The 11,463-nt window shown below is 49.0% G+C and overlaps 1 protein-coding gene across 1 annotated transcript in view; it reads left to right on the top strand.

Moving 5' to 3' along the window:
* TMEM72 (transmembrane protein 72) overlaps window positions 1-11,463 on the top strand; it is a 45,635-nt gene that overhangs the window by 26,325 nt on the left and 7,847 nt on the right. Inside the window, exon 2 of the mRNA XM_004390911.1 lies at window positions 9,803-9,869. Within this exon, the coding sequence (XP_004390968.1) occupies window positions 9,803-9,869 (67 nt within the window). The remainder of the gene's footprint in view (window positions 1-9,802; window positions 9,870-11,463) is intronic.

An 11,463-nucleotide genomic window follows, 5' to 3' on the forward strand; every position in this document is an offset into this window, starting at 1 on the left:
AATCCTATTAAAAAATGGGCAAAGGAAATGAACAGACACTTCACCAAAGAAGACATTCAAGTGACCAACAGACACCTGAGGAAATGTTCACAATCACTAGCCATTAGAGAAATGCAAATTAAAACCACAATGAGATACCATCTTATCCCAGCATTACTGGCATGAATCAAAAACACTGGAAATAACAAATGTTGGAGGGGCTGCGGGGAGATCAGAATTCTTATGCACTGCTGGTGGGAATGCAAAATGATACAACCATTTTGGAAAATGATATGGCGCTTCCTTAGAAAGCTAGAAATAGAAATACCATACAATCCAGCAACCCCACTCCTAGGAATATATCCTAGAGAAATAAGAGTCGTCACTCGAATAGACATGCACATCTATGTTCATGGCAGCATTGTTCACAATAGCAAAATGATGGAAACAAGCTAGATGCCCATCAGCAGATGAATGGATAAACAAACTATGGTACATACACACAATGGAGTACTATGCAACTTGAAAGAACAATGATGAATCTGTGAAGCATCTCATAACATGGATGAAACTGGAGGACATTATGCTGAGTGAAGTAAGTCAATCACAAAAGGACAAATATTGGATGAGACTTCTTTTGTAAAAATCCATGAAAAAGTTTCCACACAAAAAGTAGCAATCTTTGTTGGTTACCAGGGATGGGAGGGTTGGGGGGGGGGAATACTAAATAGGCAGTAGATAAGCGGTTATCTTTGGTGAAGGGTGATACAGTACACAATACTGGGGAAACCAAGACAGCTTGTACAAGGAAAGGTCATGGAAGCTCCATAGATACATCCAAACTCCCTGAGGGACTGAATAGCTGGGTGGACGGCTGTGGGGACCATGGTCTCAGGGAACATCTAGCTCAACTGGCATAACACAGTTTATAAAGACAATGTTCTATGTTCTACGTTGGTGAGTAGCATCTGGCGTCTTAAAAGCCTGTGAGCGGCCATCTAAGATACTCCTCTGGTCTCAACCCTTCGGGAGCAAGGGAGAATGAAGAGAACAGGATATAAAGAAAAGATTAGTCCAAGGGACTAATGGTCCTCAGCTACCAAGGCCTCCACCAGACTGAGTTCAGTACAGCTAGATGGTGCCTGGCTACCACTACTGACTGCTCTGACCAAGATCACAACAGAGGGTTCTGGACAGAGCTGGAGAAGGATGTAGAACAAAATTCTAACACACACAAAAAAGACCAGATTTACTGGCCTAAAGAAGACTGGAGAAACCCCAAGAGCATGGCCCCCAGACACCGTTTTAGCTCAGTGGTGAAGTCACTTCCGAGCTTCACCGTTCAGCCGGGGATTGGACAGCCTCATAAAACAAAATGGGACTAATGATGCACAGCAGTCAAGGGACAAGGGCTAGAAGGCAGAAGAGGACAGGAAAGCTGGTGATAGGGAACCCAAGGTTGAGTAAGGACAGTGTTGATAGGTTGTGAGGTTGTCAACTATTGTCATAGAGCAACATGTGTACTGTTTAATGAGAAACTATTTTGTTCTGTAAACCTTCATCTAACATGAGAATAGCAGCACAACTGGAAGAACGTAATTGATGTCACTGAACTGTGCAGGTATACATTTTTGAAATGGTGTATGTTTGGCTATGTATATTTTCACCAGAAAAAAAAAAAAAAAACCAAGGTCGAGAAGGGAGAGGGTTGACATGTCATGGGGTTGTTAACCAACGTCATAAACAATATGTGTACTACTGTTTAATGAGAAACTACCTGTTTTGTAAACCTTCACCTGAAGTACAATTTTAAAAAAAGAAAGAAAGAAAATCTGGAATCAACCCAAATGTTTATAAACAGATGCATTCTAAACAAGCTGCAGTATATCCATCCATACAATGGAATACTACTCAGCAATAGAAAGGAATGAACTATTGATACATGCTGTAACTTGGATGAATTACAGAACAATTTTGCTGGATGAACGTGGACGGCCAAAAAAGAGGATGTACTATATGATTCCATTTATAGAAATGTCTAGAAAATGCAAACTAATCCCCAGAGACAGAAAACATATCAGCAGTTGCCTGGGGGCAGGGGTAGGAGAAGGAAAGTAGGGTTACAAAGGTACAAGGAAATTTTGAGGTGGTATATATGTTTATTATCTTGATTATATTATAGTGATGGTTTCACAGTTACATAGATATGTCAATACTTAGGAAATTGTATGCTTTAGTTGTACAGTGTTGTATGTCCATTGTATCACAATAAAGCTGCTTTCAAAAATAGGTGTATCAGTTATCTATTGCCAAAATGATGCTGTGTAACACCTGCAAAAGCTTAGTGGTATATACCAATAAGTTTTGATTGTTCACATATAAGACAGTAGGCTAGGCAGCTCTGCTACGTTTAGATCAACCAGCTGTTGACTTATCGAGGCTGCCCTTGGCTGGGACGATTAGAGGACTCTGCTCTGCTCTGTGTCTCGTGGTCATGAGCATAGGCTCATGGTAATGGCAGAGTCACAAGGGAGCAGGCCCAGTGTGTGAGCCCATTTCAAATCTCTGCTTGCGTCATGTCTGATAACATCCCATTGGCCGAAGACAGTCACATTGCTGAGCCCAGATTCAAGGGATAGGGAAATAGATTTCACCTTAGTGACTTAGTGATTGCATAGTCACATAAAAAAGGATGTGGGTTTGGGAGCACTGTTGCAGTCTACCACAGGAGAATTCCACAGACCAGAACAAAATGGACCTCTTGACTGGTCTATTCTAATCTCTGGCTCATGTTAGAGAATCTAGTAGAGAATGGGTGGACTGTATAGTCTTTGGGAAATTCTCCCAGGCTTTTGAGAGTTATTGGAGGTTCTGAGTGTGACGCTGTACTCTAAGGTCTCTTCAACTGAATGTCCACACTTTCTACTATAAAACCTGGGCCTTTTCTCACAGTGTCTCTGAACCCTGGCTTACCTGTGTCAACTGAACTGCTCTCAACAGACAAGTAAACCTCCCTGCCATGACTCTCCTGAGTGACACAAGCCTGCTGCTGCTACCTTATCTTCTCAGTAGACTCAGCAACTGGTTCCAGCATCGCCATATTCTTAGAAATGGTGAAAATTTAGCTTTCACCTCTAAACCACCAGTTACTACTTCTCCTAAACCATCCCCAACCGTTGTCATAAACCTGATGCATCCTTTCCTAAAATGTGCTTGAAGACCCCAAGACCAGTAGGGGATACACCATACTTGATGATAAAGAGCCCTCAGTAACAGCAAGTATGAAATTCTCATCTGACTCCCAAGGCATCCAGGACCAAGATTACTGCCTGGCGTGAAAAGCTAGTTAGTGTGTCCCCAAGCAACTTCTGTGGAGTGTCCCCACGTTGCAACCAACGGACCACACTGAATGCAAAACAGGTGTCAAAACTCATCTCAGTGATGGGGTCAGAACCAGACAAGCAAGAGTCAACCCTGAAGTCAATCCCTGAAGCAAATACAGCACAGAAGCCTGAAACCACAAGGGTCAGGGCTGGGGACGGGGGGACACTCTTCAGTACTTAGCACCGTGGACAGCTTTTGGCCCTCTCCTGTGCCCTTTAGGGTTCCTAGCAGGGTACACAGAAGGCATTACAAAAGAGATGTAGAGATGGATGAGGCTTTGGACCACTTACATGCTCAGGCCTAGGAGACGGGACCTCAGACAGAGAAATCAATGAGCAACGTTGATGCATAGAGAAGAGCTCTTTAGCCACAGTAAAAGTGTGGGTTAATCGAAGGAAAGGCTGAGAATAAACCCTCTCCCCTCCCTGGACAGTATTGATGGGAACAGCCTGCCTCTCCTAATAATTAGCCATTGTCTAGGTTTGCACAGCACTCTATAATTTGCTGAGTGAATGCACAGAGCCATCCTTTGCCATGTGTCTTTATTACCCTCATTTTCCAGAAAAGGAAGTAGATCAGAGAGTTTATGACTTAACAAAGATCCAGGACTCAGATTTTCTGGTTCAAGCCTTACGTAACTTCTGCAACAACACAGCACATTTATAGCTTTCATCCACCCACACTGTGGGACCCAGTCTTCAGGATTCTAAGAAGATGCTCAGAGGTGGCTGTCTCACCCAGGCTCTTGGCCACAGGATCTCTGGTCCCTTTTAATCTTGAAGTGGAACAAACAGCTTGGGAAGGAAACCTCAGAAGAAACCATGGGCTGTGAGAAAAGAAAGTGCCTGTCCTGAGCTTGGGCGAAAAGATTTGAAGCCAACCCTGCCCAGACAGGAGGGAACAGAGACCTACCTAGGTGAAGGGATGAGATGAGCGAGGATGACCAGGTGTGATCCAGGACATACCTCTGTGGGCTGTGCCTGGGAAGTGAGATAGAGGACTGAGGTAGACTGTGCTTGGATATGTTTGTGATGCAGGTCTGGGGGGCTGGGGTGAGGATAACTGGGAATACTGAGGTAGGGACAGCAGGGCAGGTATAAAAGGAAGAAAACAACACCCCACTAATGACAGTGTAAACATAGCGTAGTAAGACTCAGCCCCTCCCCACCTACAGCAGGAAGAACAACACAGCCAGGAGCCAATGGAGTGCTTGGGTGCAATCCTTTCTCACAGAAAATTTGTTGTCATGAAATCCTGATTCTGGGGATGTAGATGGAATTTGTCCCCGTCTTCTCTATCTCACAGTCAGCTCCTCAGGGAAAGGGCCCAGGTTTGTTCTGTGAGCTGCTGCTGTAGGTGGGAGCTTCTTCACACTGAGCCAGAGCCCTGTGGAGGCAGAGCTTCAGAGACATGGGTCAGGCTGCTCCCTCTGCAGCCATCAGGGTCCCCCAGGCAGAAGGGGTCCTGCCCAGAGCACTGTGGCTCTATGTTGACACCGTGTGTTGGGTCTGAGACTATCTGCCCAGGGTTTGACCATGCACTCTATGGAGGTCTGGCACAGAGAAAGCAGGTGAGTGTTGCTGCGTACTGTCTGCGGGGACTTTGAAGTCTGACCAGGGCAATCCTGAGTTGCTGGGTTTAAGTGGTCCTGGCAGGGGAGATGCAGGCTGACAGCTTCTGACACTTGGAAGAGAGTCCTTGCCTGGGACAAGGAGACAGAGGTCTCCATGCTCCACTCTGACTCTCAGTTTAGGATCACTGAAGCAGCAAAGAGGTAGTTCCCACCTCATTCTGATGCAGACATTTCGGAAATCCCTTAGCAGCTAGGCTTGGTAGAGAGTACTGTCCCCATTGCCGGTAACGAGATGGATCTCATCGCTCCGCCTGACACCCTTCCTGTGCTCACTCTTCAAACGTCCTCCCTGACCGGCACATCTCACCAGAATCCTTCCCTGACACCTGCTAGATCCTGGCCCCTCTGCCCTTGACTACCTGTGTGGCCTCAAGCAAGGTGTTTCACCTCCCAGAGACTTGCTGTTTCCTATAAATAATGTGGAGTTGGCGGCTCCCACCCTTGAGGGTGTTGCAAAGACTAAACAAGATGTGCATATGGGCCACGGCTGTGCATGGCTCTGGCAGGTCCTCCTGGAGACCCAGCTGTGCTGGCATGCCCAGAGGGCATCCTAACGCCAGATGCCTGCCTGTGACCATCCACTACCCAGGAAGAGTCAAAAGCCCAGCACACCAATGGCAGGGAACGCCTTTCTCCTTCGAGCCCCGGCAAGCTTGCTTCTTCTGTTCCCAGACAGAGCTAATCTGCCCCTCTCTCATGCAATGCACCAAACTCCCGACCTGCCATGCTGACAGGTGGACAGGTACCTGAGCCACACACCAGAAGCTGGAACCAGAACTCTGCCTGAAGCCAGAGCCAATGAAGGGTCTAGTGGCTGCTAGTGTGGTGGGGGTGGTGGGGAGACCAGGAACACCTGAAGCTGGGCCTTGTCCCTTTGCCACCACCTCCTGTCTGCACACAGTCTCAGCCAGATATCACCAAAGCCTCTAACTCAGTCTGCCTTAGGTCAGGGAGCTTTCTTAAATGCCACTTTCTAAAATTTTCCTTCCTCACCCTAAAACATTCCATGGTCCCCCGGCCCATCATGTGGAATCTGGTATTTAAGGACCCACATGGTCCCCCCTGGCCCATCGTGTGGAATCTGGTATTTACGGACCCACAATCCAGCCGCACTGCCTGTTGCCCCTTCTGTGCTCTCTGCTCCAGACTGGACCACTTGCTCTTTCTGGTACACCGTGCCTTCTCCAAGTGCAATGTCCGTTTCCCACCTGACTTCCTAGACCACCTGGGTTGAACCTTCTTTATAGAGTCTTTCCTGACAGTCCCCAGGGTTGGCCCTTCCCTCCTCTGACCCCAGAGCACTATGTGACCCTCTCTTACAGCCCAGGGTGCTGTCTTCCATGTATGCACTTTCCTCCATTCATACCCCATTGCTCCTCCTGGACCGAGGACACCCAGGGAGGAGCCCCATGCCTGACTCCAGCCCAGCAGGGGCCTGGCCCAAAGTCACCCCCCATGATGGCTAGCATCTTCCATGCAGGGCATGCAGACCTGGGAAGAAGGCCAAGGCCACAGGCAGACAGACGCGGGGACAGAAGGAAGGACTGCATGGCAGTCAAAGCTGTCTCGCCTTAGCATGATCATCTCCTGAGAGCATGAGCCCCAGAACCAGTAGGCTAAAGCATAAAGTAGGTGACTTGGGGTCAAAGGGCCTTACAGAATCCCAGGAGAATCAGACTGGGGTCCCTTTAAGAATATCCCAGCTGAGAGTCTGTACTCCTGACTTCCGCCCAGATCTCTCCACTCCCCCACCCCCAGCTCCTCTCCTCCAGCCAAGGGCAGCCCTCTGTTCTCTGGGCATGGTTGGTTGAGTGGTTTGGGAGGGTGATCCCAGTCTCCTGGGGGTGCCAAATGTGCCAGCTGATGGCTGTGAGAGCTGCCATGGCCCCAGTTAGGGGCAGGAGGAGCTCACGTCTATTTACCACCTACCTGGTGGCACAGTGGTTAGGAGCTCAGTGCTAACCAAAAGGTCGGCAGTTCAAATCCACCAACTACTTCTTGGAAACCCTGTGGGGCAGTTCTATTTTGTCTTATAGGGTTGCTGTGAGTTAGAACCAACTCGACGGCAATGAGTTTGGGATTTTTTATTAGACACAAAGCCATGTACTTCACACTTGCTGTTTTCCAAAATCCAAGCAACAACTCTGTGAGGTATACTGTTATTCTCATTCTGCAGATGAGAACCCCGAATTCGATGGGTTATGTACTTTCCTGAGGTTACACAGGGATTCCAGCCCAGCCCTCATGTTTTGTCATTGTTTTGATTTGTTTTTTAACTGTAAATCCAGTGCTGTCTCTAGAGCCTTTCTCAAATGCTCCTTTGACTGTTGATCCTTGCTTCAGCCTGAAGCGTACCAGAAAAAAAAAAAAAAGCATCAAAGTAGATCACCAGGCCTTTCTTCCTAGTCTGTCCTAGTCTGGAAGTTCCACTGAAACCTATCCACTATGGATGACCCTGCTGGTACTTGAAATACTGGTGGCATCGCTTCCAGCATCATAGGAACATGCAAGTCTCCACAATGCCACAAACCGACACACAGGTCAGAAGGCCATGAATTAACCTTCTAGAAGCTCAGATCTCTCACAGCCTTCAAGGGGTCCCCGTTGCCTCTGGTCCACACTCTGTCAGCTCCTGGCCTCCACCATTCACATTTACACCTTGGAGCTCCTGACTTTTTCCAAACTGGTGCAAACCAAGGAAAGGTGCCTCATTCCCAACACCCTCTACTGCCATCTGCTGGTCATCTGCCATAAAAAACCAATTGCCTTGGAGTCGTTTCAGACTCCTGAGACCCTCTGAGTGTCAGGGTAGAACTGTGCTCCATAGGGTTTTAATAGCTGATTACCAGGCTTTTCTTCCAAGGCACCTCTGAGTGGGCTCGAGCCTCCAACCTTTTGGTTAGCACCATCCAGGGACTCCACCAATCTATACAGATGGGAATGGAGCCCTGGAGAAGGGCAAAGCACAGCTCACACAACCATGAGCATTAGCCCTGAGTTGAAGACCCCTTCCCCAGGCTGTGCCGCATCCGTGTGCCAAAAATTAAAGAGTAACTTTATTGAACACCTGTGACAGGCTTGGCATCAATTAGCTTATTGAATTCTCATAACCATTATGTAACCATCATGAGGGAACTGAGGCTTAGAGAACTCGAGTGATTTTGCTATAACTGGTCTCTAGGCCCTTTACTTTCTAGCAGTGTCCTTGGGTGAGCTATGTGAAAGCTCTGAGCCTCAGTTTCCTCCTCTGTAAAATGGGGAGACTAGGACTCCCAGTGTCATGGGCAGCTGTGCGAGTCGGGGCGTGTGTGTAACCGCTGTGCATAGGTGTTAAGTGTTCTGTGAATTGGACTGTCTAATTAAGTCCACACTGCAGAGGGTGTGTGCCTAGCATGACCAGCCCCTCCCATAGCATGAGCAGGCAAAGCAGTTAGAACCTGAAGACAGTGGAGGACAGGCTCTGCCCCTACAGCGCAAGGGAGGAATCGAACCCTTCGTCACTGGGAAAATGCCCTGCCTCACTCTCCTTCCTGGGTCTAAGCTCTCTGCCTGCTCCTCCCCGGAAGTGACAGGTACAGGTGCCAGCTCAGGTGGGGGGCGGGACCTGCTTCTCAGAAGGCAGTGTCAGCGGTGGGTGAAGGGCCCCTCCAACATGGGTAGGCCACTCACTGAGAGCAGAGAGGCCCCTGGATACTCGGGGTGGGGAGGGAGCTCAAGCAGTGTCTCTGCTAGGAAAGAGAAAGCACCCAGTCCCAGGGAAGGGAAACCACGAGCAACAAGGACAAAGGGCCACCCACAGGCACCCAGCCAAGGATGACACCCGGCCAGGCATCACACATGGGAATGTAATTACTTAGGGACATAAAGCGTTCTGGTTAGGCGGTCAGTGCCGGACTGGAGGAAGGTCCGGGGCGTCTCTTGGACTCTGTCCTCAGCCTGTGCTCTGGAATGTCTGTATCAGGAACTGACCAGGGTCATGGCTGAGGCTGCTTGAGAGACGCCTTGTGAAATGAGGATCAGGAGACAGCAAGTCTCCAAATTTTGGATCCAAGACAAATTCTTTCAGGACAAAGGGAAGGTGGGATGTTTGAGCAAAGACACCAACTGCCAAGAAAGGGAAGGAGGCTGAGTGACACCTCACAGAAACACGGGATTCAGGGCCTTACAGAAGATCTTACAAAAGTGGGATTCAGACATCTTGCAGAAAAGCGGAATTCAGCCCTTGGTCTAAAGCAATGAGCCAAGAGTATTAATGCAGCCGCCAAATCAGCAAGTGAAAACAAAGTTATGAAAACAGCAAGAATAGGGATCTGGGCAGGGGGATGGGGGGGCAAACCCTGAAGCCCAGACACTCAGCACCCTTTGGCAGTGGCTGCCATGTTGGCGAGGGTCCTTGAAGCCAAACAGGTGAGAAACACGAATAGGATGATAGTGTGGAGCGGGGGGAGGGGCAAGGCTCCTATGGGTTGTATCTGGTGGCTCTAAGGGGTAGCCGCAGGACCAGCGTGGGCCAAGGAGGGTGGGCATTGTACTCTGAGTTGGAAGACCCCTGGGATTCTACCTGTGGTTTCCAGAGACCAATCTAGGAAGCTCCCTGTCCTTGTGCTCCTTCCTGGCCACAGCTCCCAGCACTATGTGGAAAAAAGCCTGCTCTGGCTCTCCAACCTGGGGACCTGGGCAAAAGCTCACTCCAGGGCCGAGGAGCCCTCAATGGGACCTCCCACCCCAGGTGAATTTGCATACTTCGTAGGGGGTGCTATGGCAAGGAGCAACTGGGAACACTCCCCTTTTCCTCTCCCCACTTAGTGCTGATCGGCGTGGGCACTGAGACCTTCCTCCGGGGGCAGTTCACGAGCCTGGCTTTCTATCTGCTGTGAGTATGATCCCAGTGTGCCCTCCCTGCCTATGCGGGTCTGCTCCTACTCACCCCATGTCTATATGCTCAGAACAGACCAGAGGAGCCCCCTTTTCCCCTGCTAACTCCATCCTATCACAGAGGTAGAAGGAATTAAGGCTCTTCTAGGATAGTCCCTGGTGTGACCATAGCTTTAGTCAAACCTTCTCTAAATCAACCAATTATCCTTCCAACCACCCACCCATACATCTGTCCTTCCATCAATCCATTCGTTCATCCATCCTTCCTTACATCCTTCTACCCACCCACTCATCCATCCATTTGCCCATTGTTGGAGATATTATGTCAATCCATCTCACTTAGGGTTTTCTGTGTCTTCCTTTGCCCTCTATTTTACCAACTATGGTGTCCTTTTCTAGCAATTGATCTTTCCTGATGACGTATCTATATCAGACAATATTCCATTGTGGTCCATAGGGTTTTCATTGGCTAATTTTCAGAAGTAGATCACCAGGCCTTTCTTCCTAGTCTGTCCTAGTCTAGAAGCTCCACTGAAACCTGTCCACCGTGGATGACCCTGCTGGTACTTGAAATACTGGTGGCATAGCTTCCAGCATCATAGGAACATGCAAGTCTCCACAATGCCACAAACCGACACACAGGTCAGAAGGCCATGGAATTAACCTTCTAGAAACTCAGATCTCTCACAATCTTCAAGGGCTCCCCATTGCCTCTGGTCCATACTCTGTCAGCTCCTGGCCTCCACCATTCACATTTACACCTTGGAGCTCCTGACCTTTTCCAAACTCACCCACATCACCTTACCTGTAAGGCTTTGCTCACACTACTGATTCTGCCCTGAGTGTCTGTCCACCCATTTCAACAGCCCTGGTGATGCAGTGGTTAAGCACTCAGCTGCTAAACAAAAGGTCAGCAGTTTGAACCCACCAGCCACTCTGTGGGAGAAAGATGTAGCAATCTGTTTCTGTCGAGGTTACAATCTTGGAAGCCCTATGGAGCAGTTCTACTCTGTCCTATAGAGTCATTATGACTTGACGGCAATGGGTTTGGAAGGCCTGACATCCACTTACCATATTCCACCCTGGGAAGCCTGCACCAAGCCCTGGAGCACCCACTGGCTGGAAAAATCACTCCTCGCCCTGACCACCCCCTCATGTCTAATTGGCCCTGTACCTACTCACTGTCCGCTGTCCCACTGTCTTCCTTGTGTCTAGAAGCAGGCCCGGGCCTTCTTCTTCTTCACACGATTGCTAAAGTCACCCTCAACATTACCTTGGATAAGAGGTAGGGAGTTATTACCCTAGTGCGACATGTGGGTCCTCTGAGGGGTTAATGCAGAATGCTTTCTGCCCTGGCCCCTTCTTCTTCCTGGCTATTGTCCCTGTGCCAATCTGCTCATTCTACGGTCCAGTCCCACCAGAAGTTGTTTCCAGCTTTGGGTCCCCTACGCGTCACCGTGAACTAGTTCACGTCCTCCAGCAATGCTCTGCTCTCTAACCCCTCCAGGGCTGGCACCCTTTGTCCACTGCACCCATCATTCCTGCCACCTGACTACCCCCCACTCATTCCTCAAGGGTGTGTCCAAACACCA

This window comes from Trichechus manatus, unplaced genomic scaffold, assembly GCF_000243295.1.
Source record: "Trichechus manatus latirostris isolate Lorelei unplaced genomic scaffold, TriManLat1.0 scaffold00349, whole genome shotgun sequence".
Classification (NCBI taxonomy): domain Eukaryota; kingdom Metazoa; phylum Chordata; class Mammalia; order Sirenia; family Trichechidae; genus Trichechus; species Trichechus manatus.